General features: G+C 40.2%; 2 protein-coding genes and 1 long non-coding RNA gene across 12 annotated transcripts in view; 2 read left to right on the top strand and 1 right to left on the bottom strand.

Moving 5' to 3' along the window:
• GNAS (GNAS complex locus) overlaps positions 1-2,172 on the top strand; it is a 140,603-nt gene extending 138,431 nt beyond the window's left edge. For all 4 annotated transcript variants that reach the window (XM_065032425.1, XM_013371299.3, XM_065032426.1 and 1 more), the window contains exon 12: positions 489-2,172. In XM_065032425.1, coding sequence (XP_064888497.1) covers positions 489-635 — 147 coding nt within the window. In that variant the 3' untranslated portion in view covers positions 636-2,172. The remainder of the gene's footprint in view (positions 1-488) is intronic.
• Positions 489-10,640, bottom strand: LOC110356584 (uncharacterized). The gene is made up of 2 exons (XR_002409891.2): positions 10,510-10,640; positions 489-8,687 (listed from the first exon to the last, which is right to left on the bottom strand). It is a non-coding gene; the product is annotated as an uncharacterized LOC110356584 (long non-coding RNA).
• On the top strand, positions 9,149-20,073 carry NELFCD (negative elongation factor complex member C/D). Of its 7 annotated transcripts, none has more exons than XM_065032416.1 (17): positions 9,149-9,381; positions 9,605-9,721; positions 10,231-10,423; positions 11,166-11,281; positions 11,442-11,551; positions 12,529-12,638; positions 12,953-13,060; positions 13,631-13,783; positions 14,504-14,634; positions 15,018-15,183; positions 15,846-15,980; positions 16,519-16,658; positions 17,327-17,441; positions 17,773-17,868; positions 18,091-18,231; positions 18,577-18,706; positions 19,104-20,073. In XM_065032416.1, exons 4-17 carry the CDS (start codon positions 11,250-11,252, stop codon positions 19,136-19,138), a joined length of 1,602 nt encoding a protein of 533 aa, XP_064888488.1. In that variant the 5' UTR covers positions 9,149-9,381; positions 9,605-9,721; positions 10,231-10,423; positions 11,166-11,249; the 3' UTR covers positions 19,139-20,073. The 7 variants fall into 7 exon arrangements, with proteins under 7 accessions (XP_064888488.1, XP_064888485.1, XP_064888484.1 ...); XM_065032417.1 differs by having other exon boundaries at positions 9,204-9,236; XM_065032413.1 differs by lacking the exon at positions 9,605-9,721 and having other exon boundaries at positions 9,188-9,381; positions 11,169-11,281.
• The last annotated feature ends 15 nt before the right edge of the window (positions 20,074-20,088 follow it).

The raw sequence follows: 20,088 nt of genomic DNA, 5'->3' as shown, positions 1-20,088 counted from the left end.
AGAGGTTTTTAAAACATTATTACTATTACTTGTCATGGTGAGCATATCAATCAAATTGTGGACTCATTTTAAAAATGGAGCAAACCACAATTTTGAGGGAGGCTTTCTGTAAGTGTAAAGCAAGGAGAAAAGCCTGGTACAAGGCAGCAAAATCCCGCTCTCTACACGGACTAATTGATTAGGGGCTGTGCGGCTAAATTCACCAAAGCTGCCTGTAAATAACGGCACTTTCTTGAGCTGCTGTTCAACTCCTCAGTTCCCTGGTATGCAGTGACCTTCTCACTGTATAATTCTGATCATTTTAAATTCCATGTTTTAGGAGAGAAAGAGTGAAAGACTGTGGGCGTTTTGCCCCTTGGTTACACCCTTTGAAAACAAAACGTGCACGTACATATCTTAACATGCATTCATCTGAGTTGTGAGAACACGGGGCTTTTTCCCCCAGTTGGTTTTATTTTAACCCAGTATCTCTCTCTTACTTTGAACAGAGAATCAGCACAGCGAGTGGAGATGGAAGGCACTATTGCTACCCTCACTTCACGTGTGCGGTGGATACAGAGAACATCCGGAGGGTTTTCAATGACTGTCGGGACATTATTCAGCGCATGCACCTTCGCCAATACGAGTTGTTGTGATGGAGAGCACTTTTTTCTGTGTTTTGGACTCCTTATTCCTTATTAAAAAAAAAGAAAAAAAAAAAACAAACCCACCCTTGCCCACATATGGTGGAAGAGAACTGTTTGAATCTCCCATTGATTTGCACCCCTCAACTTTTTCTCCTTGCTGGACAATAGCAGCACTTCTAAGCTTGTTTCTGTACCCCTCGGACAGTTTGAGATGGCCCCTAACATTTAAAAGGCCATTTCCATGAGGATTCCCTAACACTGTTATTAACCAAAAAGGAAGGAAAAAAAAAAAAAGATAAATAAAAACTAATTAATTAAAAGCCCTGAATGTGGAGCACCTGAAAGAATTGGGAATAAAAATTAAAAGATGAAACAAAAATTGGGGAGAGAAAACTTGAGGTAATTTAGCACTGTTGTGGGCATAATCATATAAGCCGTGATCTCCACTTTGTATCATTCACTGCATCAGACTAAAGAAGGTGCCAAGTCACAGACCGAGTTTGAAGACACTTGAGTTCTCTGATTGTCATGTGGCTTTGAACGGAAATACTGACAATTCTACAACAGACCTAGACAGTGCAAAAACCACCCGCTACCTTTCAGAAGGGTATTTTTAAAACCAGTCTTGGTGGTCTAAAGACAACCATGGACATTGCTGAATTGAACTGCATATGGCCTGTGATTGCAGAAAGAGTTAACCACACACTGTTTTCAGTTTGTCCACTGATGATCCCGTCTGCTATCAAAATCATTATCTGGACTGTAGTCCTCACAGTCTTTCCCTTCTTTTTCTTCTTCCCTCCCCTCATTTTTTATTTTACTGCTGGATTATTATTCTTGTACAGACTGTAAAATGTATTATTTTGTACAACTTTATTGAAAAAAAAATAACTTGTAGAAGATCTTTGTGCCTTGATTATGGCTGTACCTGTACAATGAGCTAAGATGTAAGTATGTTTGATTGCGCTGTACAGCTTTGTCAACCCTATCTGCAGCATTAGCTCAAGGTAGGGGAAATTTATCTGTAGTTTAGTTTTTCTGGTTTATAAAAGAAGGAAAAATACTGTTTAGTAAAAAAAAAAAAAAAAAAAAGAAAAAAGAAAAAAAAAGAGAAAAAATAAGAAAAAAGTACAAATTGTGCAAACTTAACCACTTTAAAAGTGAGGTCTTCAACAAGTGACCAGATGTTGCAGCATCATGCTTTTTAATTTTTAGCTTTAATTCATTTAAATCTCTATCCAAATGCAAAACATGGCTTGTTTCTACATAAACCAAATTTTGCTACAAATTCTAAATGTTAGTCTTTGGTCATTCATAGTCCTTTTTGCTAAAGACAAAACCAGAACAAGAACAGACACGTAGGGCATCACGCAGGTCCGGTGACCATCTCTAGGCTGGGCCCAACAGCCACCGACCTCCACTCACCCCGATGGGCGAACGGCTCCCGAGCGACAAGGTGTGCGCTGCCCTTGGATTTGGCCACTGAATTCCAGTTTCAAATGACATTTTTATTTCTCTTTTAATAAAGAGATACTTTAGAACCTTTTTTTTTTTTGTTTTATATTAACTATATAAGTAGCTTAAAGTGAAGATGTGTGGATTTTTCTTAAACTTGAATAATTTATGCAAATTATATGCTTAGAACAACATGTGGTACAGTAAAAAGAAAAAAGAGCAAAAATCACTGTAGCAATAAGAGAGCATGTAATTTTAGTAACTACTACACTGCTTTATATTTTATACCTAGGTGTTTTATGTCTCTGTGAGCGTGTTACTTTTTCATGTGTCTAAAACTACGTGTACAATTTGTACAGAGTCAGAAATTACAGCTGTAATAACACATCTAGAACAGTGTTAGCCTATATTACTCAAACACCCCTGTTCCCTCTTCATTTACACCCCTAAACTGATCTGGATCTTACTGCAGTGACTTTAAAACAAAAGAAACAAAACCCAAACACCAAACCCCTTGCCTCTCTGCCTTCCCCACTCGCTTCTCTCACCCATCAGACTGTGTTCACTTTCTTTTCTGGGAAGAGGTCCAGTTGAAATTAAAATTAGGCTGTGGTCAGTGATGTCTGTGCAGCTGCGTTTGCTTCAGGTATCAGATGCCTTTGTAACACAACTGTTGAGAATTGTGAGTTTTCATTGCTCTTGTGGCTAAACTTTTAAATGACAATCACCGAGGCCATTTTTATGTGAAGAGCTGGGACTTGATGGAGCTCCTGTCCCATCTCTCTTAATTCAAAATTATTAGCGATCTTTTGGAAGACACTAAACCACCTAAAAATTTTAGCTGCAGTTGCCGCTCATTTTTGAAAAATGATCTTTCCTGTTGACAGGTTTAGAAAGTTGCCACCTGAACTTTGTAGAACTGCAGGAAAACATGACCAAAAATAGCCCGCTGTGATTTAAGAATGTATCCAGTGCCTGTAGGTTAAGGGCTGGTGTTTCCACTAGGTAAAAACGGGGCACACGTAGTGGAAAGGATATTAATTGCGAGCCTTAATTTTAGTTACTGGAGCCAAAATCTTTAATTTAGTGCCAACCCTTATCTTTTTAAGCCTAGGAGGAGTTGGTGTAAACACCAAATTTATACATGGAGAAAACCTGTAGTGGCGTGAGGAATGTAATCTCTCAGCTGAGAGTAACAAAGCAGCTCCATTTAAAAGAATAAAAATAAGCTTCTTCCTCTGCTAACGAGAAGGATACATAATGAGCTATGTAAGACAGCAACAGTTTAAGAAACCTAAAGCTTTATATGAACAGAAATGTTTAGGGGATGCTTTTTCTTTTTTGTTAAGTGAGGAAAAAGGCAATCGTTTTGAATATGGTTGAGTTGCACAAGTATGGAGCGTGTGTGTGTCTTAATGTCTCAGTATTGCCTTTGTTAGTCTCTATTAGTCCATGCAGTTTGGTGGCCTGGTAAATGCAAGTCTTATTTTTAACAGCTTTTTTTTTTTTTTTTTTAAATACAAAAACATAAAGCTTTAATGCTTGCTATTTAATAATTAACTGTGTTTTCTTCTGTCTCTAATTTAGTGGCCATAATTTGCAGTTAATTGAACCATTCCAACCTAATGCTTACCCATATTTCCTAGTTTTGTTTTATTTATTTATTTGAACTTCTTGTTTTCACGATCAAGGACTTTCACTTCTGTCTCGTTCATCTGTTTGGAAACTTCTGACCTTGCAGCCCAAACGTAACTCATTCTACTCAGTATTCATCGTGATGCTGAAGTGTAAGATACCTGCAAATGTAAACACTACCACTTTGATTAATAAAAGCAAGTACAGTGTTTTAGGGCACATTCGCATCGCTAGAGTTGAGGTTGTGTCAGTATTTCCATTATAAACCCATAGAGGGTCTATATCTTGGCACTAAATTGCCCTGAGCTAAATCTTTGCCATACAAGGCGTCTGGTCAAGCATGATTTGGTGGGTTTTTTAAACAGTTTCCAACACTTGTTTCTGTTTTTAAGTTTTGTTGGATGGGGGTTGGTTAAAAGAAAAAAGAATACACCACCAACAACAAAAACAAACCTGGTTCAAGATTGATTTTGGCACTTTGTAACTCAGAAATTGTTTTGATTTTAAAACATAACCTTTGGCAAGCCAGAAACCTACAATATGGTCTGAACACTTTGGGTATTTTGTAAAAATAATAATAAATTGTAGAGATGTTGTGGTTTCAAAATCAGCTACTGTGCATTTGCAGTAACTTATTTCAACCCAAGAACTTCCAGTAGTTTGTACATCGGAACACATGCTCAGCAGCCGGTGTGATGCAGCAAAATAGTAATAACTGCTGGAGGGTTGTGGGTTTTTTAATAATGTGGAGGAGATGAAAATCCACTACGGACTGAAAAAAGATGCAGCTGCTTCCAAAAGCATCAAAACCTGCCCTCTCAGAGGATGCAACTGAAGCTCTGTAAGTTGTTAGGAGCGGATTTTGATGGAAAAGCATCTGAAGGCACGCTGAATCAGTTGTCATGGACAGGAGCCCTTCAGGCTTATCTTCATTTATCTAAAAACTATTTTGAATCTTGGCATCGAGGACAGGATTTAACTTAGAGGATGTCATTGACTCCAGAGGAGCTGAAGCTAATTCTCTTCCAGTGTGTTGCACATAATTGATACCTGCAGGATCATTTTCTTTTACCAGTAAATCTATGCACAGAAATATTAATGTTCATCACTTTAAAATCTGAGCACCTTGTAATTAGTTGTGGCGCAATATTCCTGTAAATGGTGTAGGATGTTTTTGTATTGTATCCTGTTTTCCAATGTCAAAAAATATGTACCAGGAAAAACAAAAGAGATAAACACGATTACAGAGGAAATTGACCACCGATCTGGAGATAGACCCCACACAGCTGAGAACCGGTCCAGTGCCTTAGTGATAATGCTGTTGGTGATTGGTGCTATACAAATGTCTAAGAGTGATAAAATTGTTATAAAATTATGTAAGTTATTCTGGAAGAGAGTAAGTTCTCTTCTTTCCCCAACTGTATCTAATATGCTATGTGTGTTTCTGACAACGCCAGCACTCAGTAGACCTCTTCCATGGAAGTAAATGATAAAATTCCTAACTATAAAAGCAGGATCAAGGCCATAGATTGTTACCGGGGGAACGTCGCACAGGAACAGGCCCTCGTCCCTAAAATACATGTTGAGTTTACGTAACAGTGCAGTCCAAAACTGTACCCTTCTTCCTCAGCTTAATAGTTCTGAAAATTCATCCATTGGGAAAAAGTCTTTCTGTGCTATGACAAACTTTGAAGTGTCTTTGTAAATAAAATAAGCTAGCAGGGGGATTTCTGAAGCTCTGCTGGTGGAGGCCATCACACTGAAGGATCTGTCTGGTGATGACAAGATAGAAATTCCAGGAGTGAACCTATTTCGATGCTGGTTGTAACCAGTTAGTTAAATACTGTGAGTGGATGTGTTTCAGTGACTAGGTAGGTAAGCTGCTCTAGAGTATTTTGCTGTATTGCAGAGATTGCTAAAATTTCAGCCATGAGAAGTGGCTTCAGAATTGTTTTCAACCCTGAGTCTCATCTTATTAAAAGTTATAACTGTTTTTTACCATGTCTACTTCTAATGTACTGAGCTGAGCAAAATGGGTGCAGTTTAAAGCACAAGTCGACTTGGAAAAGTAAGCTGGGGAGGAGGTGGGAAGGCAAACTAATCTTTCACTGCATTACATTTTAAAATCATGAGGTGGATTTCTTTTTCTAACTTTGGGTCCTATGCGCTTAGCCTGGTTCTGTGGAAAAACAGAGCGTTCTGTAGGTTACAACAGCAAGTGCTCGCTGATACCTCTGCAACAACGGGTAACTGACCAAATATGTAACAGAGTTTTCTTTTTAATAAAAATGAAACAAACGAACAAAAACAGCAAACCAGAATTTACAGGTTTTCCTAATTTTTTTTTTCTCTTAGGAAGTCTGCCTCAAAAATCTCTGCTTTAATGACAGGATAAAATAAAGCTTTTACACGTTGTTCCAAATAGAGAATTCTGTGTTTTTGAAGGAGAACACCAGGAGAACATGCTGACATTAGGGGGTTTTATGTAACATAACATGCTTTCCTAAGACTGGGGTACCAGTAGACAAATGTAAGCAAATTCAAAATTAAAATGTGAATGTATATCTACACTTTAATTTACCCAGTTGTTTTATTAAATGAGTTGGCTAATGCTGTTATTTTTTTAATACACTACTAAAGTTTGCAGAAAGAACAAGATTAGGACAGATGTAGTGATGGGAATTCTCTCAGTTCTGTCATTCTGTTATGAAAACTTGATGGTTTTTGGCTGTGAATTCTATGTGAATTATTAATAGTGAAGCACAGTGGTTCTATTTGTAGTTTTCCAGTATTTTATAGGACTTTGGAGTTGTATCATTCTTGTAACTAAAATGCTAGAGTGCCAACAGAGATCAGGCAGAGAAAGGAGCTGCTGTACAAGGGTTGTGACTGTAAAGCTACTTGCAAAGGGGGCCCATTCTGGTTCTTTTTCGCTACAGGATCAGTTTTACCATTGGCAGGATCAGAAGAGCTTCCATAAAAAGACAAATGAAGGGGTCAACTGATAGAACCAAACACGTCTATGTAAATCCTCCAAGTATTAATGAAAGGTATTTTAAACTTGTATTCAGCTAGAACCATAGGAGACAGCATGTATTTCCTGAAGTGTGTGTGATGATTCACGTGTCTCAGTATTTTTAATCACCACTCTTTCCTGAAGGCAAACATCCAAAATGAAGTAACATTTCATGAAATTTTTGGTGCTAACCTTGAGTTTTGTTTCCCACAGGGCAAAACTCTGCTGGGCTACAAATGTTCATCTATGTAAGAGAGTCTGGAAGCCCAGTGCTGCCACAGCAACGGACTCTTGTTAACCTATTTGTGATTTAGAACTGGGGAGCTTACAACCAATCATTCTGCCCACCATTGTGCCCCAAAGACTGCTGCCTTTGGATTCAGCTACTTTCTCCCATCCTTATCCCCCGCCTATGCTCACAGCATATATGGTTGATAAGAGAATAGAGCAGCTATGAAAGAAAGTTATGAGACGACCTCACTGGAAGTTCAGAGGAACTAGGGAAAGCTAGATAAACAAGACTCCTAAATTCATCACCTTGGATGTGGAAAAACATATTTATGGGGGAAATTCTTCATTCCCCAGGTAAGTGACCCAGTTTGGGATCCTCATACAAATTTGCAAGATCAGAGAATGCAGCTAAAAGGCCAGAATATCTCTAGCTAAGAAACCACAAAAAATGCACTTAGATTATAGAACTGGGAGATACTTCAGTGACATGTAAGTTTAATTATCAGTTTGCAAATCAACCGGAACTTACTTTGAAGGAAAAAAACGTTTCCACTACAGGCACATCTTGCAAAGTACTTGGGGCGCTGTGAGGCTGTGCTTTTAAGTAATCCACAGCTTATAAACATAGGTCAAACTTTTTAAGTTGATGCTTGAAGGAGACTAGAATGACATTATGTTGGCAACCTAAAACCCACCTTGTTTTGTCTCAGAATACTTCTCAGTTTCCTAGCAAAGTGTCATGGTGTTCGAGGTCTGGAATAATGCTGTTACCAGTACTTGAGGATCTCAAGGTACAAACAAGAATGCTCGATCTTGAGGTTCTGCTTGAGAAGGAAGAAGCCAAAACTCATTTGCCTAGAAGGAAGAAGCCAAAACTCATTTGCCTGACTTGATGCTGCTGTAATTTCCTACTCAATTTGAAAGTTATTACCTTATCTGTAGTTGAATGTATTGGCTGATTTGTAAAGGGCTAACAATTCTGGAATACAAATTGATGCTAAAAGGATTCGTAGAGAGCAAGGAGCAGAGGCAGTTAGCATACAGACAATGCCAGGGCAGATATTTTTTTAAACGTGAATAAAAGGCAAACAGTTTTGTTGGAAGTGTGCTCTTCTGTTTGAGATTTTCTTTTATTCCAGGAAGGAATCAAATGAAGTTGGATGATTTCATCAGCTGTATTCAGCCCTTCTTTAGGTAGGAAATCTTGAAGCATAGTTGTTAAGTAATTTGCCCAAAATCTCACATCTTATAACACTCGACATCATTGCGAGCCAAAAAAAAAGAAGAGCTGCTGAAGCACAGGAACTGTAGAGATGTTTCTTACTTGACTCTCAGAAAACACTTTTTTTTTCATGGTTTGGGATAGATTAAATTCAGGTCAGATATTTTCTTAGGAGTTCTGAGTGGTTAATCACTCTGTCTGTTGTGAGTACGCTATTATTTTCTCACGTCTACGAGATGGAAATTGCCCACTAACTAAATGGAGATAAGCCAAAAACTTTTTCTCAAGGATATTTCCATTGGCCTCCAGCCTCAGTCTCTCACTTCTCTCCCAGTTCTTTTCCTCATAAGAAATGGGCAGTGCTTCGATAAGCACCCCAATGTTACCTTACTGTCTTCCTGACTGCAGACAATCGAGCAACCGCCTAGCACGGTAGAGAATGCGTCTGTTGTGCCTCCACTTCAATCCATGCCTTTTATTCTGAAAAAGTCTCTTTTCCTTCCTGTTGACAGAGCAAAAAGGACATTATTCTGGGCTCACAAAAATGTTGAAGAAATGTTTCAGAAAGAGTTGCTTCACTGCCGTAGGGCAGCATATGACAGCACAACTTCTACTATGCTGCAGTGCAGGTGGTGCTGTGTACTTTTTATACTGAAATTTTAAGTGCAGTAAGCCCTTTAACTGGTACAGTGACCACGCTTGAGCAAGGGCTCAAGTCTTGAAGACCCTCCATCAACTTATTTCTGAACAGGGTGTTTTGGCCTTTCCTACCAAGCAATTCCACAGGCTGCATTGAAGAGTAATTTCTTTTTTACTATTTTTCAATTAGAAACTGACTGAGAAGAAAGGATCTTTTAAATAATTAATCAGCAACACTCTTGGCTGCGCTCCAAACCCCAGAACACACCCTCACCCTCCCCTTTCTCACAGTTAAGCTCTTATACAACTGAAGAACGGCAGCTGATCTGAGGACAGACAAAGGGACTCTGTTCCTCTCACATGCTCTCCATTTCACTCATGCCTGTCTCCTTGCCTGAGGTCAGATTGTATGGTCAGTTTTCATTTCAAATTTATTCCCTCTTCCTCTGTAACCCGGTCCCTCCCTCTGCTGTTGCCTGTGAGCAGCACCCAGCTCAGCCCGGCTCCTTCGGGACCCTCTCCCAGCACCCCAGGAAGGGCCGTACCGAGGCCCCGAGGTGAGCACAACCACTGTGATGTTGTTCTGTGGTGAGTTTGGGGGACTAAAACTTAACCATTAAAATCTGATCCTAAAAATCTCACCACTTCCATTCCACCAAAGTTATCATCCTTATTCTTTGACTTTTTTCTTTGGCTTCTTGGTTCTTTTTAATTCTACCATAACATTTGATAATTACTATCAACTTGTTGCTGGTTTTCTGTATCCTCTTCATGTTTCAGAAAGTGTGAGGAAACTGCTGTTACTCAACTGCAGACAGAAAAGATCAACGCATCCCATTGTTCCCTCTTCCCTTGAAGTCCCTGTTTAATTGCTGCTGCACTGGGAGGTTTTGCAGGGTAGGGAAGTTGCTTTTAAATTTCCATGGGCTTCTTTTTTCCCCTCTGACTGGATGCTGTCTTCTGCCTTGGCTCTCCGGCGGTGACTGACTGGGGATGAACTGCTTGATCTGGGACAGAGGGACCCTCCACCCCCTTGTGAACCACCGCCATGGGGCCAGTTTTTACGTTTCCATATTTAATTTTTATCTGCTGTCATTCACGAGCAGTTTCAACCATAATTCCCCAGATTTCGCCACTATAAGCACCAGCTTCAGGCAGCAGCAGCGCCGAGCCCTGAGGCACCGGCCGAGCCCTGAGGCACAGGCTGCCCCAGCACAGCCCGCGCTGCCGCCGGCTCCTGTCAGCTCGTCCTGGGGCAGGGGGGCCGTATTGGGCAAGACATTAGAATCACAGAAACATTTCAGTTGGAAGAGACCCTCAGGATCATCGAGTCCAACCATAACCTCACTCTAGCACTAAACCATGTCCCTAAGATCCTTGTCTAAATGCCTTTTAAACTCCTCCAGGGATGGTGACTCCACCACTGCCCTGGGCAGCCTGTTCCAATGCGCTTTCCATGAAGAATTTTTTCCTAATATCCAATCTAAACCTCTTTGGCACAACTTGAGGCCATTTCCTCTTGTCCTATCACTTGCTGCTTGGGAGAAGAGACCAGCACCCTCCGTGCTCCAAGCTCCTTTCAGGCAGTTGCAGAGAGCGGTAAGTTCTCCCCTCAGCTCCTGTTCTCCAGCTGAACCCGCAGCTCCCTCAGCGGCTCCCATCACACTTGTGCTCCAGCCCCTCACCAGCTCCAGCGCCTCCTCTGCACTCTCTCCAGTACATCCCGCACGGCCCCGGAGCGGCAGAAGGTGCCGGGTATCACCCACCGCGCTCCCGCTCGCTCGGCGGCGGGGCCGGCGGCTCCGCCCTCCCTGCGCCCGCCATTCCGCTCCGCCCCGCCCCGCAGGGCGGTTGGGGCCTGGTTCCGGCTGCCGCCGCTGCTCGTTCGGCCCGGGGCGGGACGGTACGGGGCGGGTGGAGCCATGGAGGACGCCGATTACTTCGAAGGCAGCGCGGCGGAGTGGGGGAACGAGGCGGACGGGGGAGCGGTGAGCGCTGGCGGGGCCGTGCGGCGGGAGGCGGCAGCTCGGCCCGGGCCTGGGGCGGCCTGTGAGGGGAGCGCGGCCAGGGCCCTGCCGAGGGACCCGCTGCTCCCGGGGGTCGGACAGGAGCTCCCGGGCCCTCTCGCTCTGCAGGTCGGGGGATCCGCGTCTGGGGCGAAAAGCGGCGGCTGGGGGAGTCTGTCCTGTGGAGGGGCGTGGGGCTCCGAGCGGGGAATAAGGGGAGAAACAACTTCAAGACGGTGCTTGGTTTTGCGCCTTCACTTTTGGGAAGTCGTGTTTGTCTGGGGAGGAAAGGGGGCAAACAGGGTAATAAAGGTGGCTGATTGTGCGTGCAACAGCAGGACGATGAGGATGGGGAGGGAGAAGATGATGCCGAAGTCCAGCAAGAATGCCTGAAGAAATTTTCGACCCCTGACTATATAATGGAGCCATCTATATTTAACACGTTGAAGAGGTGAGTGTAACCTTATGTGTGTTGTAGGTGCGGTGCTGTCACTTGGTATGGAAGTGTGTGTGTAAGTGTATAAATGATGCTGTTGTTTTGCCTTTAGAGTTCAATTGGTCTTGGGTTTTAGTATCACTTTCAAATAGTTAATTTGTAATCTTTTTATCAGGTATTTCCAAGCAGGAGGTTCTCCAGAGAATGTTATCCAGCTCCTCTCTGAAAATTACACTGCGGTGGCACAGACTGTAAATTTGCTGGCAGAGTGGCTCATTCAAACAGGTATGATAAGTGATACAATATAATTTGGGTCCATAGACTTCCTTCTGTCAGAAATATCTGAATTGGTGGCAAATCTGATTATACTCAGAAAGAGGCTCATTGTAAAGTCATCATCCTGTATGTGTGATTAATTTTTTAATAATAATACGTTTATTCTGCTCAGAGAATAAGTGATCTGTTGATGAACATTTTGAAATGCCCACAAAATATATTATAAATGGTAATACAGTTCAAGCAACTACATAAACTATAGCTTCTTTTTGTTTTCATGTACAAGGGCAAGAGTACTGTTACGTAGATGGTGTTAGCAGTATGTGATACTTTGTAATAGTATTACATAATTAATATTGAAAAAAATTACCTTATTACTAGTTACTATTCCCTTTCAGTGGATCAGTGGTTAGTTGGTAGGTTCCTGTACAGGGGCCTGTGTTCTGTTAGACAAGAATTCTGCGTTACTGTCTGCTTATGAATTCTTCAGCAGCCACTTGCAAGACATGTTCAGCATGATCTTGTGGTACCTTTGTCCCTTAGCTAGTGTAAACTTTTGTTTACGAATGATAAAAAGTGTTATACTCTGATCTGAGAAATGTAGGACTACTTTTTACTATTTTGTGTGTTGTTTGCTGTCAAAGCTACCGATAGCCCCTCTATTAAAAAGTGGGACTCTGGTCTGTATGGCGCCCTGTGACAGTCTTGTGCGATGCCCGGCATTGCTGTTTGCATGACTGATTAAGACATCAAGAGAAAAGGACTAGTGTGACCTGCCTGTGGTCATAAACAGTCTGCATTTAGGAAAAAGGTTGAGAATCTCTAGATCTGTCTGTATCAGCGTGGCTTGCTTGTAGAACTGGTGTCTCTCCTCTCTTCTGTGTTGATTAATTTCTGAGTGTTTTCTGTTCTTGCTGAAAAATTTAAGATGTTGCTGCTGTGTTTGATTGGATTGCATTGCCAAGTTTTTTGTTCCTTCTGTACAGGTGTTGAGCCAGTGCAAGTTCAGGAGACGGTAGAAAACCATTTAAAGAGCTTACTTATCAAGCATTTTGACCCTCGGAAAGCAGATTCCATCTTCACAGAGGAAGGAGAGGTGTGCATGTATTCCGTGTCGCTATGTCTACATGAGTGGAATCTACATAGATGCCAATGGAGGAGTAGATGGTGGGGAAAGGAAATTGTGTATTCAAAGCTCTTTCTTTAAGTAACAACTGGTTTCAGAAAACCAACTGTATCTCACTGGAGTCCTCAGAGGCTTAGACAACTTAGAAACTTGGAATGCATCCTCCTTTACAATAAAGTCCTGTATAACAACTTGCAGGACTACTGAGAGGTGGAAGGTTGACTTTTAACGGTCTTGGCAACTAGGTGTTCTTACATTTCTCCCTATTGCTCTAATCTTTTCAGACTCCAGCCTGGCTTGAGCAGATGATAGCACATACTACGTGGAGAGATCTCTTTTACAAGTTGGCAGAAGCCCATCCCGACTGTTTAATGCTGAATTTTACTGTGAAGGTAGTATAGTCAAGTCTAATAAATGAGAATATCCATAAAGGGCCGATTGTTCTGGCATCAAATATCGGCTGCGGTCTTGCCTGTACCTTTTATGTATTCCTGCTAACGTTGCTTATTGAAATGTCAGAACAGCACAAGTACACATTGGTGGGAGGAATTGTGTTACAGGTTGCAGGTAGTAAGTAGTTTCCCAGTTTGAAGTACTGCTTTTGTTGTTGTTGCTTTGGGATTTTTGGTGTTTCGTGGGGGTTTTTTGGGTTTTTACCTTTTGATCTGTATTTGGAAATTCAGGATTTCTGGTGCAGTGGAACATTTCAGTCAGTTTTGTATGTTCTGTGACAAGGAGAGAATGTTGTATCTTGCTGTGCTCTGAAATATTTTTATTTCATTGCGGTTTACTTCCTTTTTGCTACATCTTTATTGGTTTCCTTTTCTGAAGTCTAAAAGATAAGCATGAATTCCAGTAAGTGTATGCAGAGGGAAATCTTACATTTTGTGTCATCATATAGACTTGTTGTGGTATCTGAAATATATATGTGAATACTACAAATTTTTGTTTTGTTTTTATAGCTTATATCTGATGCTGGATATCAAGGGGAAATAACCAGTGTTTCAACAGCATGTCAGCAGCTGGAAGTATTTTCCAGAGTCCTGCGTACATCTCTGGCCACAATTTTAGATGGAGGAGAAGAAAACCTTGAAAAAAACCTCCCTGAGTTTGCTGTAAGTTTTTTCCCTTTTATGTGGAAAGAAAGTAATGTTTTCCTTTCTGCTTAAGATACACAAGTCATTGTGGGAGTGTAGAGAATCTTGACATCAAGTCTTACAAAAGCTTATGAAGAGAAAGTATATCTGAGTTAAATAATAGAAATGTATGCTTTTTGATCATTCTGTGACTAAGAAATCCTTGGGTTGCTTATGTGGCACGTATTAAATGGATTGTAAAAAGGTGAAGAGAGAACTGTCTTTCACATTTAATGCGAGATCGAAAGATCAGTCTGGTCAGTCCCCTGGCAAATTAAAATAATTCTTCTATTATCCGTGTCAGTGTGGAAGTCGCTGTCTGAATCAATCCAGCATATGTTCTGTGTTGTGAAATAGCATAATGACTTTCAGATGGCTTTGCACTTCTCTTACTTTTTAAATATTGCAGAGAAAGTACTGAGAGCTATTAGGATAGAATTTCCTCTCAATTCTGGCATTTAAGAAATGAAGTTCTCAATTTAGCCATTTTTTCTTGCATAGAATGAATGCAGAGTGATGTTGTGTTTTCTGTACTTTATTAGCAGTTGGGTTTTTGGTTTTCTTCCTTAGTTGTTTGTGGTTTGGTGTTTTCCTTTTAATGAATAAATTTCAGTAAAGTCTTTGTGGCAATGTAATCACAGAAGCGTACCTGCATGTTTCTTGTTGACTGGTAAGAGTTTTGGATGTGTGCTTTCACAGAAGATGGTGTGCCATGGAGAACACACGTATCTTTTTGCTCAGTCTATGATGTCCATATTAGCTCAGGAAGAGCAAGGAGGGTCGGCTGTCAGACGGATTGCCCAGGAGGTTCAGCGATACGCGCATGAGAAGTAAGTGAGAGTTATATTATTAATGAAATGTAAGACAAGAGTTTACAAATTTTGGTGACTTTTGCCCATTCTTGATTACCTTTTGCTAGCAAATGGAAAATTCTTAGCCGTGACAGAGCAGTCCTTTTAGCAGACCTTAATTTGTAGATCAACAGAAAAGTTCAGTGTCTTGTACTAGGAGACCTGAAATCAGAACAGCAAAGAGTTGAAGTTTTTGTCTTTAAAAAAAAAAATACAGGCCTGTTTCTATAATTACCCAGGGTAAGGGGTTCTGCCCTAAGGCGTTACATTCCATAGAATGTGCCCTGTTGATTCAGTGAGGCTAAAATGAAAATGTCTGAATTAAGAAAATAAGTTGCTGTGTGTGTTTGTTCTTCATCCAGAGGCCATGATGCCAGTCAGATCACCTTAGCGCTGGGCACTGCAGCCTCCTATCCTCGAGCATGTCAGGCTCTTGGTGCAATGTTGTCCAAAGGAGCTCTGAATCCGGCAGATATCACTGTCCTCTTCAAAATGTTCACAAGCATGGACCCACCTCCAGTAGAACTGGTGAGTAGCTCTTTTTTTATAGCCTCTGAAACTTACTTCTGGTACAGTAGCACTCAGAAATATGAGGTAGTCTTGTATCGACACAAAATACAAGTTAGCACTCAGACTCATTCCTTTATAATTTTAAGTAATGTCTAAATGTGAAATGACTACTTGTATTTTGCATTAGCTTCTTGATGGATTTTTTTCTGTAATCATTCCAAGTTGCCTTTAATTAATTTAAATTAGATGTAAAAAGAGCTTCTCAATAGGAGATAAAGATGGCAAGGAATTAACTAACTTCTTTTGGAGGAAAAATAAGGAAAAAACACCTGCAAAACTGGGTGGGTTGTTGTTGTTGTTGTAAGGAGGCCTAAAGAGCATGTTTCACATTTCTCACTGCCTTGTTTTAACATGGGTTCTGATAACAAATGGTGGCATTTAGATACTTCAGCAATATAGTCTGTAACTCTTTTTGTTTGGTGCGTCTTGGGTTTTTTGTGGGAGAGTGGGGGTTGTTTTGTGTATATCTAAAGTTTGCATCCCTTCAGAAGACTATCTAACCTACTCTCAAGGGGGAATGTGTTATATATCATTCTATGCAAAGTATATCAGATGGAAAAACTATTTTTAGTCACCTGTTACCATTATCAGCTCTAACAAACCATTTGTTTTCTTCACAGATTCGAGTACCTGCCTTTCTGGACCTGTTCATGCAGTCATTGTTTAAGCCAGGTGCTAAGATCAACCAGGACCACAAACATAAATATATTCACATACTGGCATATGCAGCTAGTGTAGTAGAGATGTGGAAAAAGGTAACGTTCGGGTCTGTGAATAGCATTATTTTTACCTACAGTGGCTTGACTGAGCTGAAAAAGAATGTGTGGTCGTGAAGTTGCTCACTTTAAAATAATGTATTCAGCTTAATTTACTTATTTTTATATGAAAGTTTCTCGCTTCAACTGAAATGACTAAAAAGCCTAAATTCTCATAATCAAATAGTACTGTAATGGTTTGAGTGCACTGAGTATTTTTACTCTCTTCTTCTTTACACCTTCCCTCAAAGGTTATCAGTAGCAGTTCTGTGCTGCAAAAATTGCGTGTGCTTTTTCAGAGGAAGAGGAATTTAATTCTATGAAGTGGATAAAGTAATTCTCAGGGAATTAAATAAAGCAAACATCATTTTACGTCAGCTCATTGATAATTAGTTCTTCTGAAACTTGCACTTGATTGTAAGTTTTGAGAAAAATTATGTGATCTTAGGCTTATCACAGGTTACAATTCCTTTCCTTAATTAACCAGAGACATCTGTTATATTCACAACTCTTACATTCAAACTTTGCAATATTTCAGAACAAGAGAGTCAGCATAAACAAGGATGAACTCAAGTCAACCTCAAAAGCCATTGAGACTGTTCACAATCTGTGTTGCAATGAGAACAAAGGGGCATCAGAGCTGGTTGCAGAACTGAGCACTCTCTATCAGTGCATCAGGTGAGCAGAGACTGGTCCCAAGCCTCAGCTGTTGGAAAGAAGGCAGTTTTTAGGAGAGGCGGTACTGCTAAAGGGAAATGCCTTTGTGGGCTACGCTTTGAGAATGTCCTCGCTGTAGAACACGTGAAGCGGTGGGCTGAAAGCAGCTTTCAGAATTGTACATCTGACTCTTTGGAATCTCTCCCATGAGCGCGTAAATTCTGACTTTCACTGACAGCTTGTCCATCATGTGTCATCAAACGTGCTTTTCTCTGCCACTGGAAAAAGATGACAAATTACTTGGTCTTCATAATAAAGCCTCCCTAGCAATAGATGCATCCATCCTTCTCTTGAAACTGTGAAATAGCAGATATTGGATAAACCGGAACAAACTGGGAGTGTACATGAATTTTCTTGCCTATTTTTCACATTTTATGCTGAACAGGGAGTTTCTTTGGAGCAAGAATTTTCCTCCAGCCTTTCTTGATGTGCTGGCAACTTTTCAAGCAAAACTTTTTGAGCTTTATGAATTCTGCTGTAAGTTAAACTGAAACTTTAGCAACCATTAGAATATACTGAAAGATTTTTTTATTTTTAAATTTACTAGGGGGTTTCTTGGTTGGTTGGTTTGCTTTGTTGGGTAGGGGGTCTTTATGCTCCTGCTAAAGTAATCTTTTTTTTTTCTGTAGGTTCCCAGTGGTGGCCATGGGTGTACTGAAGTGGGTGGACTGGACAGTGTCAGAACCACGATACTTCCAACTGCAGACTGATCACACTCCGGTTCATCTGGCATTATTGGATGAGGTAAAAGTGTATAGAAAGTCTTGCTGGAGAGTAAAAACACTTTTGACACTTGTAAGTGGAATTACGTACAGTTTACTGAATGCCTATCACTTGCAGCAAATCAGTAAATATACAGAGATTAATCTGCTTCTATTTGGAATTAGTTATTTGGTTTTGTCATCTCAGCATTATTTGCACCAGGAAAGCTTGGGTGTCAGAAAAAGTAATGGTGGAATGCTTTTCTAAAAGCATTTGCATCTGGCACTAACATGAATGTAAACTTGTCTAATAAAGACTACTCTGGTTTTTAAATTGGAGTTCTGAGGATCTGACTTTCCCATCTTGTTTGCAGATCAGTACATGCCATCAGCTGCTTCATCCCCAGGTTCTACAGCTTCTCGTCAAGCTCTTTGAAACAGAACATTCACAGCTTGATGTAATGGAGCAGGTGATTCTCAAAGGATTTGGTATTTGTGTTCCTTTGTATTAGTTACACTGACTCAAGATAACAGCTTTTGCTGTCACGGCAGTTTTAAGAGTTTAATTTAGGAATACGGTCGTGGTTAAAAAGTAACATAGCAGATATTGAATCAGTAAGAATTAGCAATAAAAATTGCACAATTTTGAGAGGAGGTTCTAATGTGTGATTCTTCCCTCCCCACACCATCAGCTGGAGTTGAAGAAGACTCTTCTGGATCGGATGGTGCACTTACTCAGTCGAGGATACGTCCTACCTGTTGTCAGCTATATCCGCAAGTGCTTGGAGAAGCTAGATACCGATATCTCTCTCATCAGATACTTTGTTACTGAGGTCAGCAGTGAAAATTGTGTGTGTGCTTGGATATTAAATCAGCTTACCTCAGATTCAAAAATATTGCAAGATCAGATTCTGACCAATGTGTGTAATGTCAGTAATATCAATGTATGTCATATCGGTACTCACAAGGATGTGATGAGTGTTACTGACTCTTCACTCCTGAAAATATTAAGGTACTGGGTAGAGTACCACGAGAATATATCATTAACTACTTGAATGGAGAACAAAAGGTCTTAAGTGCAACTATTTGTATGCTTTCAAAACTAGTATTATGAATTAAGTAGTGTCCCTACTACCTCTCTAAGGGGAAGAATAATCCATTTTTGTCTGCTGTTTCAGGTGCTGGATGTGATTGCTCCTCCATATACCTCGGACTTTGTACAGCTTTTTCTTCCAATCTTGGAGAATGAAAGTATTGCAGGTACTATTAAAACAGAAGGCGAACATGATCCTGTCACTGAGTTTATAGGTAAGTCACGTTTATTCTTTGCATACCTGCTTCCTTTTTGTATTTGTTCCAATTTGCAAATAGTGTTGCTAAAACTAGGAATGCCTGCCAGCTCTTTGCACAGATAACTTTCCTTTTAGGGGCCTGTGTTAAGCAATTTTCCTTTAATCAAGAATTTCTGGGTAGTAATGAGGAACTTAGAGATAAATGCTGCTTTTGGCAACTAGTACTGCAGTAAGTAAACAATAGGAAGGGAAGTAGTCTGTCATAATACACTCCTATCTTAAAAACACCTGTCTATACCATGAAATCCAAATTATTTATATAATGCAGAAATCCACATGCCAACAGATAAATTGGAGTGATGTACTGAACACTTTTTCTTTGTTTTTTTTGTTCGTTTGTTTCTTCTTTTAAGCTCATTGCAAATCTAACTTTATTATGATGAACTAAGCAGTGGAAAACATCAAGGATGCAGAGCACATGATGACTACTCTGCCATATTTTCCAGCAGTAAGGGGCGATGACTGGGTAACACAGGTGAAAAAAAAAGCTCCAACAAACAAAACCCATCAAAACCAGAACAAAAAAACCCAAAAAAAAATTCAACAAACCCAAAACACAGAAGAAAGGACTGAAGGGCATTTGATTGACTTGCATGGTGACCTTGAGCTTCATATCAAAGAACCGTTAATGTACTTTAGAAAATGGAATAAGACTGTAGGATTTTCTGTTCTTAAACAAATCATTATAAATCTGAATATTCTGAAGGGAATAGGAGGAGAGAAACTGATTTAATTCAAAGAATGTTAGTTTGGTTGCTTGCAGAACTTGTCACTGATTGTTCATGTAATATCCAAAACCTGAAGATCGGGGAAGGTAGGTCTACTGAAACCACTTCACAGTTCTCTGAATTTTGAAGGCTCTAGGTTTTGATGTTGTGTGTTGTAAAAAATGGAATTTGTGTGATTAACCCTGTGCTGCAGAGAAGCCACAATGCTGCTTTCTCACCTTTGAGCTGTGTTAAGAATTTTAAACATTGTACATCTTTACTGCTATGAAAAAAACCCCACACCTTTCATGTAACACAAGTGGTGGTGTAAGAATCTAAGTTAGTTTTGTATTAACAGATGAATCCAGTGTGTGTTATCTTTCAGAATCTATATTTTTGTTAAATAGCTGCATCAGCTGTTACTGGTAAGTTTCATTACCGTGTCAGAATTCTACTGCTGTCCAAAAATACGAATGTGTGCAGCAATTTTGTTACTGCTTGTTGTGGCTTGGTTTTTTTTATACTTATCTCTACTCTGTCCTGGTTGATGCCAAACAGTGGGGGATATACCCAAGATTATAATTAACCTTTAAATAAAGGGTTTTTTTCTTTTCCAGAGGTTTCTTTTGAA

The sequence above is a fragment of the Columba livia genome, chromosome 16 (assembly GCF_036013475.1).
Source record: "Columba livia isolate bColLiv1 breed racing homer chromosome 16, bColLiv1.pat.W.v2, whole genome shotgun sequence".
NCBI classification, from domain to species: Eukaryota; Metazoa; Chordata; class Aves; order Columbiformes; family Columbidae; genus Columba; species Columba livia.
The sequence above is the reverse complement of the archived record's forward strand: the minus strand, read 5'-3'. Positions and strand labels throughout refer to the sequence as shown.